This window comes from Porites lutea, chromosome 11 (genome assembly GCF_958299795.1).
Source record: "Porites lutea chromosome 11, jaPorLute2.1, whole genome shotgun sequence".
NCBI classification, from domain to species: Eukaryota; Metazoa; Cnidaria; class Anthozoa; order Scleractinia; family Poritidae; genus Porites; species Porites lutea.
In genome coordinates, this window is record NC_133211.1 from 26,008,953 (window position 1) to 26,031,452 (window position 22,500).

The 22,500-nt window shown below is 40.6% G+C and overlaps 1 protein-coding gene across 1 annotated transcript; it reads left to right on the forward strand.

Moving 5' to 3' along the window:
- The first annotated feature begins 10,158 nt into the window (after positions 1-10,158).
- Positions 10,159-11,483, forward strand: LOC140952861 (uncharacterized). Its single transcript, XM_073402311.1, has one exon. The coding sequence runs from the start codon at positions 10,168-10,170 to the stop codon at positions 11,119-11,121; it is 954 nt and encodes a 317-aa protein (XP_073258412.1). The 5' UTR covers positions 10,159-10,167; the 3' UTR covers positions 11,122-11,483.
- The last annotated feature ends 11,017 nt before the right edge of the window (positions 11,484-22,500 follow it).

Consider the following 22,500-nt stretch of genomic DNA (forward strand, 5'->3'; position numbering starts at 1 on the left):
AGGTACTCTGCATCGAACGCACAAGGTTCTTCCCAAATCTACTTGTCTAATGCTCTATAGCACTATAGTTTTGCCGTTGTTCGACTACTGTTGGTCTGTCTGGGACAGTTGTGGGATTGGGAGCAAATCTTATCTAGATAACCTGAGCTTAACAGACGTGGTCCCTGTATCATTGAAGGTCGATCAATCAGGGCTAGCCTACAAGCGCGTCGACTATCTGAAGTGCGTCTTAGTCTATAAATGTCTTTATGGAATGGCGCCATTGTACTTTTAATTGTAATTACTCTCGGAGTTTTTTAGGCATGCGCACGAAGTTCATAGCTACAACACCAGACGCCATGATTTGCTGCGTTCTCCTTTTGCGTAAACTGTTAAGTACCAAGGAAGCTTCAGCATAAACGGTGCTCGTACATACAATACTCTACCTGGAAACGAAGTTTTTTAATAAAGACGAAATATCGGCAAGAGTCCTTTTTCCAGTTTTTTGAGGTTATGGAAACATCAGACAGATAGAGACGCTCAGTGAATTCAAGATTAAGCTCAAACGCCATCTTAGACAATAATACCTGTACTTGATAACTTACTAGTCTCTTTTATGTTTTTTAATATGATTTAAATAATACATAAATAAATAAAGAAGAGACATATATTCATTATATCGCTGGCGAATATATTGACGTCTCTCTATCGCTCCTGCCCGGTGAGGGACGTTTCGCAGTCTCTCAAGCGAAACCACCCCATTCTGAGCTATTCACTCTTCGAAGGTTTTTTAGTGATTTTTCCAAGCACTCGACTGAAAACTAAAAGTCGGGTCGGCGGCTAACGTTTTCAAGTTTTCGTCGACTTAGTGTTAGTAATCATCCGGTTAAAGCAAACAAGCGACGTTTTGTCACTTTTTTACGTGCCAATGTAGTTCCCTTTAGCACTGAGGACCTCGTGCGCAGTATTGAGTAGATTTCTATTGCTACAAACCCTTCCGCCGGATTTTTGAGAAGACACTTGGTGTAACCCAAGGAAGCCGTAAATATATTAAATCAGTAGCAATTTAGTCAGTTTTAATTCCTATATGAAACTGATGTATAACTGTATGCATTTATTTGCTGGGTTGTTTAAGAGAAAAAGCGTGCGATTTTGTAATATTATCTTAGGGTAGTTTCGAAAACGAAGCACTCGAATTATCTTAGCGTACTAAATTTAGCTTCATTAACATGTAATATCGGGAATTTACTAGTCCGTTACTAATTGCTTTACGCACAAGAAGCAGAAATCGATAGCTCGGCTTCTTTAAAGCAAAGTAGTTCTAGATTGTTGTATTGTATCGTTGTAAGAGATTTTTTTTCTTAACCTTCCCACGTGAGGGTATGATCACGCGCTAAAAATCATTATATTTACACTCCACAATTTTGCTAAATTTACAAAAATGACTTATCTGCCTTAGTGATCAGTGAAATGTAATAAATAAAGAGCAGCCGGGTCAGAAATAAATGGCTTTGAGGAGAAGTGTAAGCTATACCCCATATATACAGGAAGAGGAATATGCACTTATTGGTTACTGAATATGCTCCAAACGAGATTAAAATGCTTAAAATTTCTTGCTTCTCAAACGCTTCCCTGCTAACAGAGGTCTCTCACGACGAGAGAGACCTCTGCTAGCAGGGAACTCAAACGCTTGACGTAAAGAATTTTCAGTTCGGACAGCTCGGGTAGACGGGATCTCGATGAAGACTGCTAAGCTAGCCGCTTAATGCACCTATCAATGTAATGCCGGCGGGGGGGAGGCAGGGCAAAGGGTGGGGATTTGACTTTTTTCAAAAATTTTCAATCAAATTCCCTGCCCACGGGCAAATCATTCCAGTCAAATGCAACCAAATTTCCCCACCCCGGGCTGCACATTGCTGTCAATCCAAAGGCAGAACCTAAGAAAGGCACAATAAAAATATCTCTAAATAAAACTCTGCAATCTTTTATAAACGTTGCTGTATCACCAAAGATACACGTTCCTGTTACAGCTGCAATTATACGTTTTAATCATAATCCGTGTTACACTGCGTAGAATACATAAACCTAGGAGAAAGTCCACATTTTGTAAGTTTAAATATACCGTTCTTAGTAAAAGGTACAAAGAAAGTCAATTTTATCAGTTTACAGTGATTGTAGCGAATAAGCCATACACTAATCAATTGTACTTGCAAAAATCGACTTGGTTTCTCTTTACTTCCGTTTACTTTGATACCACAGTATTTTAAGAGGTTCAATTGATCACTAACACGCTAAAACAAACGAAATTTGAAGACAAAACAGTGAAATCCACTCAGCCTTCGCTTGCTCTCATTGGCCTCCATGATTTCCTGATCTTTTCAAACCGTACGGCGCATGTGTGAAGCGTGAAAGCGGGAAACATATGTTCGGTCTCAGTCTTTTTTGTCCGAGTCGGCAGTCAAATATCTCGACGTCGGGCGAAGAAAGATTCAAATATCCCCTCCCCTGTCAAATGTCCCTCCCCTCAGTCAAATGCCCTACCCCAGGGCCAACAAAGACAATCAAATCCCCACCCCATGCCCTGCCCCCCCCTCCCCCCCCCCCCGCCGGCTTTACATTGATAGGTGCATAAAGCTGCCGGTGTGATTTAACTTACAACAAAAGGAAACAGAACATTTTCGTGACGGTGAGTCAGTTACGTCTCCATCCAACGGGAAATTTCACATCGCAGTTGAGCAGCAACGCACGTACAAATTTTTTTATTGTGTTTTTCGTAACCAGCGCCGCCTCCTTCGATTTAATGAGGCCTCCTCCCTCGCTTATAGTGAACTAGTACTGTAATTCTTTAATTCTGTAATTCTGTAATTTAATTTTTTTTCGAAATGGAAATCTGTAACTTGTGAAATGAACCACTAGCAGTTGGTCAATCTATTTACAATCTATTTATAATAATAGTAATAATAATAATAAAAATTCAATGTACATGACATATTCATGTAAACAACATAAACACTCGAATCTGAAACTAAACTTTTTAGCCATCTCCTCCCATCTTGGAAGTTTTAAACTGCTTTAAATTACAGTGAGCCCTGCTGGCTTAAATCGTGGAGACCGCCGGTGGCATACTAATAATTTATTTTGATGTAGCCTGCGGAAACATACGGTGGCCCGTAAGGGACATTGCAACCTTTTTTTTTTTTTTCTTAAGTTATCGCGCGATAATTCAAATTTATCGCGCGATAAGTTAAAATTATCGCGCGATACATGAGAAAATTTAAAAATTATCGCGCGATAACTGTTCATTTTATCGCGCGATAATTAGTCAGTTTATCGCAGTAGTCATGAACAAAACTGACAAAATAAGAGAGGGTCAAATACAAATCGGCGACAAACATAACTACAGACCTCTCTCTCAACCCATGGTGAAAGAAACGCACAGCAAGGTCTTGCGCCTAATTACGGATCTTCACCGTGAAAATCATATTGATGACATGAAAATCATATTGATGACATGACAAACACCTAATTTCAAACACCTAATCCACAATTCTAGGCAGAACCGTTTTTAAACCTACAGTTTGGAAACGCTTCATTGACGATATCTTTTCCTTGTGGGACATAAGTAAACCAGACATCGAAACGCAAAGCGCACATCGAACAAGCAAACTTACATCACCCAACTATCAAATTCACGGCCGAAATATCTGACACTGAGACTGTGTTTTTAGACACGGTTGTATACAAAGGCACAAGATTCAAGGAAAAATCTATCCTTGACGTAAAGACACATTTTAAAAGAACGGAAACCTTCCAGTACACACATTTCACCTCTTGTCACCCGCCGAGTGTTAAAAAACGATTTGTCAAAGGAGAAGCCTTGAGAATCCTACGAACAAACTCCTAAAAAACTACTTTTGAGGAAAATATTTCAAATTTCAAAAAACGCTTGATTGACAGAGGCTACCCACAAACTATGATAAAAACCTTCTATCAGATATAAAGTTCACAGAGAGGGAGTCTGCTCTCCTGAAACACAACAACAAAGAGGAAAAAAAAATATTGCCTTTCGTGACACAGTACCAGCCCTCAGTGTCTACTTTAAAAGAAGTTTTACTGAAAAAATGGAATCTTACACAAAACCAACCGTTACTTCGCCAAATTTTTAAAGAACCAAGAAGAAAGGAAAATCCCTAAAGGACATGCTCGTTAGAGCTAAAATATGAAAGGTTTACACAAGGTTTCACTCCGGTATAGATGTGCGGCCTGTCACCCCTTGCATTTTCTCAAACTGACTACTAGTTATCGCGCGTGATAGTTCTTACATTTTCTCATTTCTCGCGCGATAAACTGACTAATTATCGCGCGATAATTTTTAAATTTTCTCATTTATCGCGCGATAAACTGACTAATTATCGCGCGATAACTTAAGGGAAAAAAATATATTGTAATGTCCCTTACGGTCCACCGTAGAAACACCCGTTTCTCCTCTCGTTCTTCGCCGATTGGGACGTTTCGCGCGAAACGTCCCCGGTAGCCTGCTTAGCAAGCGTTTCCGTTTGGTTTCGGCCGCTCTTTTACCTACGCCATTTTTGGCGTGGTCTTTGACTCTCGTTCCTCGTTCTTTGCTCCTAAACCGCACGGAAACGCTTGCTACGCAGGCTACGTCCCTGGCGACCAAGAGCAAGGAGAAACGGATATTTTCGCGGGCTAATTTTGATGAGCTGCTGGCCAGTTTTGTCTGGAAGAATGCGTGACGCTTTCTATCTCCTGTCACGTGTATCTCTTTTGGCAGGAAACTTGTGCGTATTGCCGCCAAGAAAGCATCACGGATCCTGAATATGGGGCCACGTGGCCACTTGCTAAGACCAAATTAGGAAAATAACCATTTCTGTATTAAATAACCATTTTTGCACAGTTTTGGATTTTTAATCGTCCATGTTTGTTTATTTAGTAAACAAGACGCCTAAAGTCGTTTCCGTGGGATGCATTTGTCTGTGGAAGCATAATAGCGTTCTATCTGAGTTTGGAAAAATTAGGGAAACCGGAAAGATGTGTCATGTTATGAGCATCGATGAGTAGGTTACCTGTATGGGTTGGTTTAATGTGTTATGACTGAATTTATAGTAGCCTGCATGGAAGGCTACTATAACTCCCCAATCCACATCCCCTTTTTGCTTCCTCCCTTTCCCCTACCCCTTTCGACACCTGCCACGCTAGCTAAATTTATAGTTGTCAGTGGTCGCAAGGATGGAGTTGATCTTGTTTTGATCTATCGCTATGTCGTTATTTTCGTAGCACGATTTGGATAAGAAAAAGAAGTTATTTTGCATCAATAAAAGGTTTACCCGTGTAACTTAAATTGGAATGTTAACGGAAACAAGTAATGAAAAACATGCGCATAATGCTCTCTGATCAACCTGAACAGGAACTATATGTATAAAGATACGTCATTTCTTGGTAGTAAGTTGCCTCAAGAGAAATAAACATTGTAGTTTTAGGTTAATGGAACAAAACAAAACAAAACATCCGCTTGATTTATTCAGGGTCGAATCCAGGGTTACAAAGTTCGATAAAGTTCCCAAACGAAAACCTATTCGTAATTCATGACTGGTATAAAAGTTCCAATGTTTTAATCCAAGATGAAAGTTTAATATTCCAAGATGCTCTTGATACGGTTAAAAATTAATTGCAATGTATTTCCAAGGTCTCAAAGTTAAAATAGTTGCAATGATTATCCTTGATTCCAAGATAGAGTAAGTTTACTAATGTCCTGATCCGTGTCCCATCCAGAAGTCCAATCCATGCCAAAAGCGAGTCGTCGATCGACGAGGACAATATTTTCGCGATTTCACCGCCAATCGTCAAGAGTACGAGTTGAAATTTTCGCGATTTAACCTCCCATCGTCAAGGTGTTTTCGATAAGAAAAGAAAAAAACTGAAATCTAGCTGTGCTCAGCAAAAACTGGCGAACTCCGAATAGAAGAATCTATCGGAAATCACGGCGCGCAACCAGACGCTACTAAAACCTTATGAAAAAGCTAGACCTAAACAAAAAAAAGAATCATGAAGGGAAGAAATAATTTGGCTCAGGTCTCCTTTCGTGACTTGCCAGTATCCTGAAGGATTTCGCTGGTTAACAAGCCATCCTAAACCACGATTGGAAAAACTCAAGGGCGACAAATTTTGCAAGGAACGTTCTGATTTAAACGTTCTTCAGGAAGCAAATCGATTAAAAATCGATACAGATTTTGTATAATCTGATTGGTCGGCTTGGAAGAAGAGATAATCGATAAAGATTGTAGACAATCCTGTTGGCTGGCTTTGCAATTTGTTCGTACAATGAAACATTCTGAAACTTTCTTCAGAGGAAGCAAGTCGATCAAAAATCGATAAAGGTTTTGTACAATCCCATTGGTCGACTTGGAAGAAGAAATAATCGATAAAGATTTTAGGCAATCCTATTGGCTGGTTTTGCAATTTTGGGTACAACCGAACCGGATTTTTACCGAGTGCCACAGGCATCCCACGGAATAGTGGCACTCCCACGGAATAACCAATTAATTGTCCAGTTTGTCGATAAATAACCAATTTCCATTCTGCCTACATTTCGGTTATTTAATAAATAAACATTTTCGCATTTTGGTTATTTAATAAATAACCAATTTCGAATTTTGGTGTCGCATTTGGTTATTTAGAAATAACCACTTTTTAATTTTTGGTTATTTGCTAAATAACCAAATGTCAGTTTTGATTATTTGTAAATAACCAATTTTATATTTTGGTTATTTAGAAATAATAAAACTGTAATGTGGTTATTTGTAAATAACCACTCTTGTTTTGGTTATATACAAATAACCACTCTAAATAATAAAAATACATTTGGCGCCCCATATCCTGAAATCGATGCGTAACAAACACATAATATAGTTGTGATGAAAGCTGTCTGCGAAAATCCTCTTGCCATGATGCTAGAGTACGTGTTTTTCGATTTTGCACCATTCGGCCTGGTAGGTGGTGTGGGCCACTGTGGGCTGCAGGGGCTGTCTACAAGATTATTTTGATTACATTTCTGCCAGGAAGGAAATGGTGTCATCTTTCGCCTGCTCAAGTGATATGATCGTGCCACACGTTAACTGAAAGGTGATGACAACGTATTTCCCTTTTTTTCTTCTTTTGTATTGCTATAGCCATACACGACCAGACTATGAGTAGTCCCCATTTTCCTTCAGGGATAGCAGAGCGAGCGAAACGCGAGCGCGCGTGAAAATCACCCCACGCGAGAAATGCGAGCCTTCTTTCCCCCTGCCGCGTCTCGCCTTTCTCGCGTGGGATGATTTTCACGCGCGATCGCGTTTCGCTGGCTCTACTATCCCTGAGGAAAATGGGGACTACTCGTAGTCTATACTCGACGCACTTTTGAACCTTTCCCACACAAAAACTGAGAGTAAGTCAATTCCAGCAGCGAACATCTTGGCCTGTTTAGAACATTGAGCCATGAAAACTTTTGGGTACACCTAGTGCATTAGTTTGACTTGTCAAAGTATGAATTGTACAAAATTAAAACATAACTAAGATAGTACGCGCGCTCTGGCCCGGGTTGCTCGAAGCATGGTTAGTGCTAACCAGCGTTAAATATCATGGAAACCTATACATTTTGATACCTCTTAACCAACGGTTAGCGCTAACCAGGCTTTGACCAACCGGCCCCTGATTGGCAGAGAGGTGTGTGTGCATGAGAGTATGTAAACATGGTTGTGACATCAAAATGTTTTGCTTTTCGCGCGCTAATCACGCAAGCACGAATTTGAATTGAAAAAGGTTTTGAGTTGAAAACCTCGACAAGTTTACTTTATTCGCCCATTTCCTCGTCGGCTGAAACTTGGAAAATCTTTAGAAACATGCTGTGTCAATTTTTTTTTCGCTTGAGCTGACATCGAGCGAGAAAAAACCCATATTTTGGAAAGCATCTTTTTTGCAAAACAAGGACTGATTACGCGTACAAGCTTCGTGTACAAGACTTCGCGACTGGTAAGAATTTTTCTTTGTAATCAGTGCTCTAAACAAGACAGTTTTTGCTTTTTTTCTGGGGAAAGTTATTTTATAAAAGCAATAGAAAACTTTTTTCCTGTGTTTGCATATCCTGATATAAACACTCGAGGGGTTGGGAGAATTCGCGACAGTTATGCAAACCCTCGACTTCGTCTCGGGTTTGCATAACTGCTCGCATTCTCCCAACAGAAAATTGTCCCAAAAAATGTAATTTTTGGCCCAGACTTCTCCCCCTGATGCCCAGTGCAGGTTTTTGTTAGAAGTCAATAAAATGCCACACTCTGTACTTTCATCTGAAGTACTAACTACCTACACCCAAAGTCTGAGGGAAGGTTTTGTTTGACCATTTCCAATTTTGCTCAATCCCTCAATCCTTAGCGACATTCGTTCTTAATAGCATTTTACAAAATATGGGTAGTCATGCCTTAAGTGGCCTGAGCAGCGTACAATTTTTAGAGCTGTACACAGCATGCATTTTACCACAGTATCACTGGGATAAAGAGTTTCATTTTTCAAGAAAATTTCACTTTCTCGTCAAAACAATCACTGACTCAGTCAGACTCAGAGTAGTTTACTTAAATTTTTTAGTGCTCAGTACGCCGAACGGGGTTATATTCTGTGAAACTTATCTACAGTCTGCGGCCCACAATGACATCACCACGATCCACGATTTATTTTATTTCAAGTTTTTTTAACCGATCCTCGATCCTAGTTTTCCAGTAAAAACTTCGAAGTTTTGCTTATTAAGATTGTTCTATTTTGTCGACCACTGAAGTAATCACTTGTTCGTTAGTAATCAACGCTTTCAAGCGACAGAATTCGTGGGCGGACCCTTTCTGGAAAAGCACGATATGGGATTTGTATTCTATGGACATGGATCGACATGAAGTGCTGAAAGTAGAGTGCGTGATGGTCTAGTACAAAGCTACCCGTATAAACACAACCTCGTCCCCAGTGTCTTCTCGCTTTCCATACGTACCGTCAGAAGGGTAGTTAAAGTTGCTTTCAGTAGTAGTGAAAGGTTAAATCATTGATATTTCAAGTATTTACAAAGTGAAACGCGACTTCACATCTTAACAACTACGAAAATCTATCGATTAAATACATACAACAAAGTGAATCGGGGAAAATCACATCACGGCCAGACAGCTAAAAACATGATCAACTTACATGCGTCATGTGTGGGGAGCGAGGGTGAAGCAGTGGTGAAAGCACACGCCTCCCACCCACGTGGCCCGTGTTCAGCTCCCGGCGTCGACGCCATATGTGGTTGTTGTTGGTTCTCTCCCCTGCTCCAAGAGGTTTCTCTCCGGGTACTCCAATTTTCCCCTCTCCTCAAAACCCAACACTTCCAAATTCCAATTCGATCTGGAACGCAAGGACACGTTGAACTCCTATGTACTTCGTGGGTAAACAAGCCAATTACAATTCGGGTTTAATTTCCTTTTTTCGGTCATCGCCGTAAATAAACCGCATGCTTATCACAAGGCTCATTTGCATACAACGAAAGTCGTCACGATTCTTATCCCCAGTTCTCACGGTCTCCGCTATATAGGAACGCCTGGGACCATGGCCGACATTGATTGCTACATAAGTTCAGTAACACCTGTAAACCTGAAGAAGGCTGGTATGGCCAGGCGAAATATTGTTATAAAAAAACAATACACGTTGTTATGAATCAGTTTTGCAGTAGTCTTTGGGCTTCTCATTTCGGGCAGACCGACTAAAAAAACGCCTGCATTTTTAAATTCTCGCTCTGCTAAAGCAAGCTCGACTAATAATGATTGTTGCATCACTTGAATGTGCATTCACGTGATTACTGTGACATCAGACGGACCTTGAACTCAACACCAGGCCTTCGAGGCCACATACCATTCATACAATGCATATTAGTCGGTGTAACACAGGAATGTGAACAAATCGAGAAAAAAATCTCGCTATACAGTTAAGAGAATGCCGCTGACCAAGAATAGGTGGCGGGCTCCTTTTGTCGCCCGCAACAACCTGGAGACTAGGATTGCGGGCTCCTCTTGTCTCCCGCAACCAGGACTTCCTCCCCAGATTTCAAAGATGGTAACCTGGACATGAGTTCAGTACTTCCGCCTTGTTCCGTCTCTCTCACTTCGTCTGTTTGTGAAAATGGCCGAATTACTATCCGACACTGAATTGGAGGAATGGAAGCAGTTTCTCCTACAACTGATTGCGAAGAATCCGCAGAAGAAACTCAACTTTCTTGTCACCGGTAAGACTGGCGTTGGCAAATCCCGCTTGGTGAATGCTCTTGTGGGGAGAAATGTCGCGGTGGAAGGGCGACAGCGAGATTCTTGCACAAACACTACAACTTCGCACAAAGTTGTAATTGAAGGTATTGATGTGCTTGTCTGGGATTCTCCTGGACTTCAAGATGGCGACGCTAATTACCTTGAAAACTTGAAATCCGTAAATTCGAAACATGGCCTTGATGTCGTCATTTACTGCCTCAAGATGAACGACAAGAAATTTTATGTTGAAGACAAGATGGCCATTCGCAAGCTGACAGAGGGGTTTGGAAAGGAAGTTTGGGGAAAAACTGTGATAGCTTTAACGTTTGCCAACACAATTCAAGACCCAGATGAGGAGGACCACGAAATCTATTTTCTGGAAGAATTTACTGAGTGGGAAAGGCAATTAAGAGGTGCGCCGAATGGAATCTTACGAAATGAGCTGGATATCGATTCCGAAGTACTCACGGCACTTCCCATTGTCGCGGTTGGAAATTCTACTGGAAATCCCAAGAAGCCCAAACCGCTACCCAACGGTGATAACTGGCTCAGTGAGTTGTGGTTAAGTTGCTATTCTGTAATGAGTGATGCGGCAGGGATAGCTCTGTTCAAGATAAGCAAGCATCGCTTAGTATATCCCGCAACTTCTAAAGCTCTGGCAGCAGCCAAAATTAACCCGACGGACATACCGGGCGATATACCTTTGACCGAGAAACAGCAAAATACGCTTTGGACCAGAATGTGGGAGTCAATTAAGCATGTGGCTCCAACGGCTCTCGCCAGCTCTGGCTTTATGGCAGTTGCAGGTTTCGTTATACTTAAAATCCTCTGATTTAATGAACAATACATCAACTCGGTGTGGCAAGTTTAATTTTAAGGAAACTAGTCTTGAGTAACAAGAAGAATAGCCTGCAAAAACAGCCTTTTGTATTTTTATTTTCTTATCTTCTTTTCTTATCGTCGTTTCGTCAATAGCGATCTTTGCAACTTCGTTTTCGTCGGAAATACCCATAGAGAATCTCAATAATATCGCATCTCATCAGACTGAAACCCTGCGTGACCACAGGTAGCTCAAGCTCGAAATATGAGTATCGGCGAACATCGGCATTGTTGCGTAACATTCGAAATATAAGGATTTGTATGGGAAAAAAACCTATCGTTTCTGTAACCTACCAAAAAGAAAGGATTTCAATAAAAAACGCCTTACCTTACTTAAAATGTGTGTTACGTCTCTCCTGTGTGGTCCACGGACCGATTTATGGCCGTTTTATGGGTTTTTATATAAACGGTTTTCTCTCTATATAAAGGTTAGCACCTGGGGGAGTGGGGACTCCGCATATGAAAGGGGTGGGGATGCTCGTCGGAAATTTTGAATTTAAGCCCCAAAAGGAGACCGATCTCGGCGTGGCCCAAGCTTTTTTGACCCCTAAAAGAGACCATGTTAAAACACAGACAAATGAGAAAACTTGGATTATATGAATGGAGTAAATAAAACGCATTAGAAATATACATATCAAATATATATTTTCATATTTTTTCGCGTGCAACCCTTCCCGGCTAAATATGATGGCGTTTTGCACAGAACACCCTAAGTGAGACCAAAATCCGAAATTTACACCCCTAAGCGAGACGACGAGCATCCCTACCCCTTTCATATGCGGAGTATCCCCCCGGGGGGTTAGCAAGGTTAGGCACTCCATCGAAGCGGCCCCACTGATCCACCGAAGGAAAACGGCCGTAAATTCGCTCCAACTGCTCCAATCGCCTCCAAATTCCGCTCAGGTAACACACGATAGTTCTCCTTTCCGTTCGTTGTTTTGCTTCAAGACGCCTTTGCACTGAGAGCGAATCAAAGGTCGTAAATCTCTGCAACCTTTCCCGTCTGAAGCCATCGACAGAACCTTGGTTTGAACTCCGCTTTACCGTTGAAAGATAGCGACGCGGCCTGAGACATCAAATTACTCACACTCGGGGTGGGAGACAGTCTCTTGCTCCAGTTGTTTTCTTTCACGGGTATTGATGTCAACGGGAACAAGAGACTGTCTCCCACCCCGGGTGTGAGTAATCTGAGTCTCAGGCCGTGTCGCTATCTTTCAACGGTAACGCGGAGTTCAAACCAAGGTTCTGTCGATTACTATTATCCAGGCAGCCGGAAGGATTCTTGAAGTGCTGTGATGACTCGATCAAACAACAGTCTAATACAACAACAACAACAACAACAACAAGTTTATTCAGTATTACCATTTGTACAGGTGTTACCGATTAAAATAACAATAAACAAATAATAATGAAGATCTAATCGAATGGTATAATTAATTATTATTTCACGGTATGTTTCTTTCGTCTTTTAAGGTGATTCCCTAGTAAAAGAACCTAACATAGATTGTAGATGAAACTTGGTACACTGATGTAACAAGTCAAGAAGATAATAAAAAGGTAATAAAAAGTGGGGGTCACCGTGCTCGTTTTGACGTCACAATGCTGACAAATACGGCTATTTTGGACCCTTTGACAAAAACCGCGCGCAGCCCAAAACTAGACAAAAAGGAAAGATTTTTTCAATGATGCATGTGGTATCGCACAGAATTTGACTTTAGTGTATTGTTTGTCCACTTACGTACTAGAAAAATGCCTTTTAATGCCCTTGTTTTTACTTTACGCTCCAAAGTAGAATTAAATTGGACACGCGCTATTCGACACGTGATAGCTCAATCCGTACAATTTAGTAAAATTGCCAAAAAACTGAACATAGATTTGTGCCAATTTTTTTCTCACCGAAAGAAAGTACTGTCCTTATTAAAATCATGAAATAAAAAATGGGGGTCACCGTACTCGTTTTTGCGGTAGAGCTGCAGAAAGTGCGCACCAAATGCATTTTTCTTGATTTTTGAGAGAGGACTGGGGCGAGTTTCAAAATAGAATGTATGCGAAAGGGGGAAGAAAGTATTAAAAAATCCGTTTTTACAGAATTTACATCGAGATATCACATTTAGGACACAATGTGATGAAGAAAGCGTTTAAATGAAAATCAAAGTGAAGAAGCACAAATTAAACATTCACTATCGCGGTTCTCCGTGAGGAAGTCGAACTCAGCAACACGCGTACTGCTCACGTTATGCACATTCCCACCACATTGAGTCTCACCTCGGCAAGAAACAACCGCAAGCAAAAATTGCAATAGCGTTTCTCTTCGGTCAACTTCATTTTAATAATGTTACTTCACATCACTTCACATGCTCTTTTTTACGGAGGCCATCTTGTTATGCGCAGTAAGAGATACGCAGTGCAAAACCAGGGAATCACCTTAAATGCTTGAAACTGACGAAATTAGCAGTTAGCCTGTTGATTTGTGAATCAGATTGTTGAAAAGACAACAGACTTTATCATGGATATTGTACTGATTTGTAAATAATGTATATTTCGGTCGTTGATTTTAATAAAAAGAGTCTTTCTCATCAAATCATTTTATATCACAGTGAAATAATATGTACATTTCATTTTCAACGGAATTTAGATTGCAGTGATCACAAATTCTAAGATCTTCAGGAGTTTTGGGAATCATAAATCTTCCTTTTTTTGGATTTTTAAGCTATGATTTCCTATCCTAAATTTATTGGCTACACGTCTATGTTCATGATTCCGGATATGATTGATAAATTCAGAGTAATTTGTTTCATTTTTAAAGATGGAGTACAATTTTAGCAGTTTTAGTTTTTTATTTGTTCTTATCAAATTTAGCTGGTGGTTTTTTAGATGTTTTCGGACAAATTCTTTTCAGCTTTGGATAAGAAAGTGTAAAGGTTTTTAAAGTTAAACGATTGTTTATTAATATTAAGTTGTGAAAACAAAAGATATATTTCATTTATCAAACCTGAATATTTTCTTGGGCCATTATTTTTGATATGTTTAAGCAGAGTTCAGCGATGCTGTGAGGGGGTTGATTTTCAAGCTGAATCCAAAACTTGAAAATGTTAATTGTTATTTGTAAATTGAGAGATAATCTGCCAAGTTCATAATACAACCCAGTAATTCGTCAAGTTATTGTTATGAGATCCCGCCCTTCTCAGGGTGGCCGATGGCCATCAAATGCCCCCTGGCAAGGGAGGGGATTTTTCAGCATTATCGGCACCCATTATATTTTCGGTTGCCTTGGTGAGAGTTCAAATCATGTACATAGATCTTCAAAGACTTCAAAGAGTGAAAAATAATCTTCCATTGCTTGTTTCCCGAGTAACTGGCGTTTGCGCTGACCGTGAGTGGTCCATAGCAAGGGAGCAAGGGTGGCGCAGCGGTGATAGCGCTCGCCTCCCACCAATGAGGCCCGGGTTCAACTTCCGGCGTCGACGCCATATGTGGGTTAAGTTTGTTGTTGGTTCTCTCCCTTGCCAACCTCGTCCCCAGGGCGCTTTTCCCTGCTCCCTTGCTCCGAGAGGCTTTTCTCTGGGTACTCCGGTTTTCCCCTCTCCTCAAAAACCAACACTTCCAAATTCCAATTCGATCTGGAACTCCCGGACACGTTTAAACGAGTTCATATGAACTCCTAGGTGCTTCGTGGGTAAAACAAGCAATTTACTATTTTTTCTGATAGGCGATAGAAACAAAAGGAATCGAAGACATCTATGACATCTATCAATTCTAAGATTTTTGTTCACTTTTAGCGATGATTTAATTTTGAGTGATTTTTCTAGTTTTTGTTTAAGGGCTATTTCATAGTGTTAATAGTGCTGTTATCCTATTTCAGTCCTCATATATGCCTTCAAACTCGGCTACAGGGCTATTCCCATAGAAAGCTTTCTAAGGAAAGCAAGAGAGAATTCTCTCTTGGGGAAAGGCCCTGGAGATGAGGTTAATATACCTTGTACCTTTGCCAATTTTGTATCGAAAAGAATTATTATAAGAATTATTGTAGTTGCGTCAGATCATATCGAATTTTATTTTTTATAGCGTGTATATCAGTTACATGATGTCAAAAGCACCTGTGAAGGCAAAACCCACAACAACAAACCACTGAGGCTCAGCCGGATCTTTAGTAGACCTGGGCTCCTGACCTGGGTCAGTAAAATCTTCAATACCAAATTTTAAACTTAAAACAGTAAACTGATCCTTATGGCAGGAAGAGTGATAGAAAAAATAACGAAAGAAACCAAAAATAAAGTGGTGAATTGTATTTGCCCGATATTTCAGTTTGCTACACAAACCTTCAACAGGGGCTTTTTTTTTTCTTTTATAGCCCCCGTTGAAGGTTTGTGCTGCAAATAGGGTCAGATACTTTATGCTATTGAGCGTCACCCTCAAAACAACAGCATTATGCCGAAAATTATGCTCGAAAAGTAGCACGATGCTCGGGTGATCTTGGTTATATTTGATACCCTTTTCCATTCCTGCAGTCAAAAAAACTACCTCTATAAGTCAGAAACACAGCATTTCATTGCATCATTTACTGGCAGCTAGCCATGATGGATAGAAAACTGGAATGCCTTGGCAGTCTGCAAAATAAGAATTAATGCAACAGCGCAACCACGGAGGCAGGTACAAAAGTCGGACCGGATCAACTCGGACCGCCAGTCCGGGTCGGATCAACTCGGATCGACTCGGACCAACTCGGATCGAATAAAAAAATAAAAATAAAATAAAATTTGACTCGGATCAACTCGGAGCAATCAAAAAAATTAAATTAAATCAGCAAAACTGAAAGTTTGACCTATTTGGAGGGTAAAAAAGGCCAGATCATCCTTTTTTTCTCCGTGGCTTTCAGGCGCCATTTGTTTTACTGGTGCCAGTTCCTCTCGGATCATGTTATAAACTCATGGTTGTGGTTCGACAGTAAAGAAATGATAGTTTCAGTCGCCTAGAACGTATATATTTGCTTATTTATTAGACTACTGAATTATTTATGAGAAAAGCATCAAAAGTCTGGTCTGTTGATCGCATTTAGATAGTTACCGAAGAGTGTTTGTTTGTTTGTTCCTGTTTGTTTTTTTTTTCTGCAGGACTTCTGAAACTTAATTTTAATGATACACTAGTGAGCAGCACACATACATTTCCAGTGAACATTTTCAACTCGGAACGAGGAGAAACCATGCTCGCCCTGGACAAAGGAAATTTCCATGCCCCGGGCAAGAATCGAACTCGCGACCCTCCGGTTCAGTGGTTGGAACGTCCGATAAACATATAGTATTCGGAGGGTCGTGAGTTCAATTCTCGCCTGGGGTACGGAAATTTTCGTTGTCCCGGGCGAGCATGATTTCCCCTCCTTCCAAGTTAAAAATGTTCACTGGAAGTGTATGTGTGCTGCTCACTAGTGTATCATTAAAATTAATAAAAATAAAAATAAAATTAATTTACGCAACCACGAGTTCGTGAGAAAAAAAAAATGGCGGGTGAAAGTTAAGTGATACCGACTGATATTATTTTTCTTTTTATAATCCGAGTTGTTTTTTTTTATGATCCGAGTTGATCCGAGTCCAATTTTATTTTATTTTTATTTTTTTTATCGATCCGAGTTGGTCCGAGTCGATCCGAGTTGATCCGACCCGGACTGGAGGTCCGAGTTGATCCGGTCCGACTTTTGTACCTGCCTCAACCACGGGCCTGATATGTTGATGGCTCGCAGTCGTTGTGAACTGAAATTATTCAATTATAATAAATGTATATTGAAGTTCAGTTATTAAAGTAATGAAACGAATAATTCTTAGTTCCAATGACAGCCTCAAAAGTAGCGGTACTAGTTGCGAACGCTTAGCGTCGAAATAGAACGTTAAGAACAGTAAAAGTTACCGCTGCAGCGAGCTCGAGGGCTACACCACTCAACACAAACGCGTCCCACATTTTTTTAAAAAACGAGTTTTCTTGTTCATCGTTCAAAGGAATCTCTTTTGGAATGCCCTCTGATTCATCTGTATCTTGGGAACTTTCAGATTTAAAACTACTTGATAATTCACCCTGAGCACTCATTGAGCTAGAGCTACAGGCGGCTGCCATCTCTGTAGAGCACGAGAATTTTACGCGATCCTTATTTATCTCATACCACGCCAGACCCGAGGAATCGTCCATAACAGAGTTGCACTGCGACCACAAATCAGCGAGCCAATGATCACAAGAAGGTAAACGAAGCTTTCTGTAGTTTCCGCAGGGAGTGATTGGAATTGCATTGCGTAGTCGAGACTCAATGCCCAGCTCGGTATCTAAATAATTATCAATCTCCTTTTGCCAAAAATAAAAGTCGCCCATGAAGTATGCCGACTCGTCCCCCTCATCTGGGTCTTCAATTTTATTGGCAAAGGTTAAGGCAATCACGAATTTCTTCCAAAGATCCGTTCCAAAACTAGCTGTAAGCTGTCGGACGGCCATCTTGTCATCAGAGTGAAATCTTTTATCATCCATCCTGATACAATAGATCATGATATCAAAGCCATGTTTCAACTTGTCCTTCAAGTTTGCCAAATAAAGTTTATTGTTACCTGTTCCATCTTGAAGTCCAGGCGAATCCCAGACTACGACTTTGATACCATTTAAGAAAATATCGTACGGGTTGATACCGGTTGTGCAGGGCGTTTTCTCTCGCCCTTCCTTCGCGACTTTTCGCCCGACAAGAGCATTCACAAGCCGAGATTTGCCTACACCAGTTTTCCCTGTGATGAGAATGTTCAGTTCCCTCTGGGCTTTTTTCGCAAACCATTGTATGAACGTTTGCTTGAGTGATGCAAGCTCAGCATTGGATAACTTCTTTGCCACGGCCATTGTGTAAAACCACACACACTGATGCCGATCCCCGGCGGAGGAGGAGACTTTCGCTAATGAAAATTGACAGGACCAGAAGCTAACCTGAGATCAGGCTCAATTTTCGTTTCGCTTTGTAATAACATTCCCGCGGGCAAGGCGAAACGAAAATTTTAGCGGTAGCCGTTAGAGAGAATGTATGAGAACCGCTAAAATTGGGCCTGATCTCAGGTGAACCAGAAGCATGCCAACGCATAGGTATTTCCGGTCGTAGCCTCTCTCCTCCCGGGTGAATATAGAGGATATTAAATGGCCGCTCGGGGATACGAATTTTATCTTCGACTCGCTGAAAGTATCTCACGAGTGAGCGAAGCGAACGAGTGAGAGATACTTTCAGTACTCGAAGATAAAATTCGTATCCCCAAGCGGCCATGTAATGTTCTGTTTATTTTATAGATACCGATGAAATTCCTACATAAATACAAATTTTTGTTATATTCCTTTTTGAAACAGCAAAATAGTGCAGTTAAAGTGGTCACTTATTGCAAAATGCCTGTCACAAAAATGTCATGAAACTCGGATGTAAAGTTATTAAAGAGAAATAACGACAATAACACTTATATTTTCTGTTCCAAAAAGTCAAAATTCTAATGAAGAAGAGAAAAATTCCATGGCGACACCAATATCTTCACTGCGCGCGATGAAGATATTATTTTTTAGCAAAAGGAAAAATCCTGGTATTTCATCAGTATCTATATAATAAATTTCTTTAACACCCAAAGTGATCGAAACTAAAACCTGCAATTTACGCCTCTAAGCGAGAGAAAAAGAACATCTATCATTTTCATATTAACCTGAGATCATCACGATCATGAGGGCTGCCAAAATTGGATCTGATCTCAGGTTATTTTTGTGTGGAAGTTCCCCCGCCCCCCGTTGGGCATACCTCGTTTCCAGGGTAGGCCTTGATAGGTTTTGCTAGCATAATTTTCGGCATAATTGGGCACAACGAGCATAATTTAATCTACTTTCCCCAGAGGTAGCCCACAGGGAAAACTAACAGATTCCCATTGTTGGATATTTTCGGGTATTTAAAAAATGCCCATAAAAATCCCAAACTCTGGGAATCTGTTATTTTTTTCTGTGGCCCAAGCTCGAAGTATAAGCATCGGCGACCATCGACATTGTTGCGTAATATTCGAAATATTAAGTTTTGCATAGAAAAAAACCCATCGTTTTCGTAACCTGTGAAAATGAAAGGATTTCAATAAAAAACAGCTTACCTTACATAAAATGTGTGTCCATGTGTGTTACGTCTCTACTGTGTGGTCCATGGGCCGATTTATGGCCGTTTAATGGGCTGTTCTGTAAACGGCGTTCTCTCTATATAAAGTTTTATATAGAGAGAAAACCGTTTACTGAAAATGAGTGAAAATGTTTAGATACAAAATCTTCTTTCAGGGGCGGATGCAGGATTTTTTTTAGGAGGGGGTGCACTAGTCTCTTGCTCTACTTCAACACCAATAAACCACATAGTTTTTTTTTTGCAGAATACCAGTTGTATTAGAAAACCGCAGGTCATCTCAGGGGGGGGGGGAGGGATGCGCACCCCCTGCACCCTCCCCCTAGATCTGCCCCTGTCTTTGGAGTAAGAAACCCGAACTGGAGAGAACAGACCTCACAATTTGCGCGCGACCGGTACACGGCCGTTGAAGAAATTGCGCGTGGTGTGCATGACGTAAGCCCTCGAGTAAAGAAAACATATTTATGCGGGTTATTTATGCTGATTTAGCAACAGAACGGGAACGTCATTTGACGGCGGAAACGCGCGCGGAAAGAACTAAACTCGACCTCCGGTGCCCAATTTGCGGCTCTGCCATTGGTCAAGCCAATTGTTTGATTTGAGCGCGCAGTCGTCTACTGACGTTCCCGTTCTGTTGCTAAATAGGGAACTTAAGGTGGCTCGACTGGATTTTTTGAGGGGGATACCTCCCAAGTTTGAGCATTAACTACGTCGGCATGAGTAAAGATATGGATAAAAGGTTACCACAACTGTATTATATAAAGATGAAAATTTCTTATGATCTGGGTTTTATTGCAATCGGAGTCGCCATGGCAACGTAATGACGCCATTACGTTTTACATTTATCGTTGTGTTTCTCTGTACCAGGAGTTTTTGAGGAAATCGCTTAAGGGAGTATGTACCTGCCATAATTGCCTCCATTATGGCAAATTTTGAAGAAATTCTATGAGAGCGTTTTCGAAATATTCTGAAATGCAGTTTTAAGAATCATAAAAACAGTGAAATAGCATGCTAGCCGCAAAATTCGCTTATATTTTAAGAAAATGATAAGCTTTGGAATCGCAGCTTTATTTCATAGTAGTTTGATTCCGTTGAAAACTGCATACAAAAAAACAGGGGAATTGCTCTGGGCGATGGCGAGTCCCGAGATCAATCGTCAAGAAATATTCCCTGCAAGTTTTAAGAACATTGAAAACAGGGAAGACTTTTAAATAGGGCCTCAAATATAGCTAATTTCCCTCCCAGATTTTGTGTTTACAAGCGAGCGTCCTCATTATTCACTGGCATTGTTTTCAAGTTTCATATACACGTGCACATTTAGCAAAAAGATAAAATTTGCATGGAATCGAGCTTGAAATGTGCCTCAAAGAAAACAAGGACAATTTAAGAACGATAATCTGCAAAATGTTGGTTGCTAAACGCAACAAACCTGATTGAAATGACAGTTAAATACTCACGTTTTCGCCACAACGCCAAACAGACCAGTTTCACGTCGCCGACGGGACCACGACGGCAAGGTGGTGAGCACGAGCATGCGCAATATCCAACAAATGATGATGTCACGTCCGGTTAAAGTTGCCGTCGCCCCGAAAACGTCTCTATCTTAAGTTTCCTAATCAGCCTATAGTGTGGTCACCCTACTGGTGGTTTTTATTCAAGCTGCGGTGAGTTAGACATATTTCAAACTTTATTTCTAATTCGTTCTGGAAAGAAAACTGTTGGTACCGTTCCAAGGCATCGCCTGAAATTGTTATAATGGCCTGCAACCGAAATTGTTATAATCTCTTATATGCACAGACATTATCGTATCGAAAGACTTTTGAAATATAGCTAAATATGGTCAGGAAACAAAGCAGCGAATTTTCAAGTTTGAAACAGCCAGGGAGGTTGGAAGTTCAGGACTTGTGCGGTAAATAATATCTATTTAGTAAACTCAGGAGCCGATAATCGGCTCCAAGTCGGCTCCTGGTAAACATGGATTGATGGCACTCGACTCAGGCACGTAGGGCCAGCTGACTGGTACCACGGTTTGAAACGTGCGGAAAGAGAGTCGTTAACTGTATCTGCTGTATCAACGTGCGCTTTGTCGGGTTAATTATTTAGTTGAAGTTTTCTCCGGACCAAGTTGGCTTTCCCTCTTCGGTGCTGACTCTCTTTCTAGGTCTGTTCACTGTGCCCCGTGAGAATGACAGACCTTCTGCCGGACTAGACTAAAATTTTTAAATTAACATCAGCTCACTAGAACTAAACAACAGTGTAACATAGCTATTTATCAATTTAGTTCTCGTACTGTAGCTAAATGAGTATTTACCACTTCTTAATGCTACGCATTCTTATTTAAAAAATAACTAACGTATTTGAGGCTATTTTTCCCGCAGCTACATGTAGTTTACGCTCAATGAACTAATGTGTGGTCATTGAACTACTAGTGTGGTTATTGATCTATAACAAAAAGGAAAACACGCCTCTTTCCCCTACGGTTATTTATTTTAATTTTACCTTACCTCCCCTCCCTGACCTGTTTCCTTGATTGCCTTCTGAGCTCATGATGAGAAAAGGCTTTCAACATTTTGTTGAGATAGGATCCTTTCTGTGTTAATAAAGGATGAGCTCATCTTATCTTATTATCGTATAAACCTGGGTAAGAGCCTAACAATAGTAGACAGATTAAATAGGTGGGTTACTCACTTTTACAGCGGCTATCCCCGGAAGAAGAGATAGAGGTTAGGAGCAACAACTAATGGCAGGGCAGCTAGACCACTGGGCTAACCAAATTCTAGAAGGGGCTAAAAAGTAAAATAAGAAGAAAAATATAAAAACCAACGTAAGAAAATTTTATTGTTATCAAATCGTTTTCTTTTAAACAAAGTCAATGTACAAAGTTTTAAATGGAAAAAGGCTAAGTCAGCCCCGGTATCAAAGAAATAACATTAAAAGAAACTAATTTCTCGTATCCTGTATGGTTTATTCTTTCTTCATGGAATCCACTCCATCGTTAGCACCCTCCACTTCCCGCACCGCACAACTCTCTTTGTGGAATCTATCGCTCTATACTAGATCTTTACAGACATCCGGTAAGCGGCAACTCCTCCATCAAACACTGCACGTTTTCCTCCCCATCTACAGAGTATTCCCAATCAAGGAAGCACCTAATTTCAAATCGGTCAGATAAAAATAGATTAATAAATA

What these genes read in the sequence shown, in the direction of transcription:
- LOC140952861 (XM_073402311.1), top strand. Translation starts at nt 10,168, where the DNA reads ATGGCCGAATTACTATCCGACACTGAATTGGAGGAATGGAAGCAGTTT.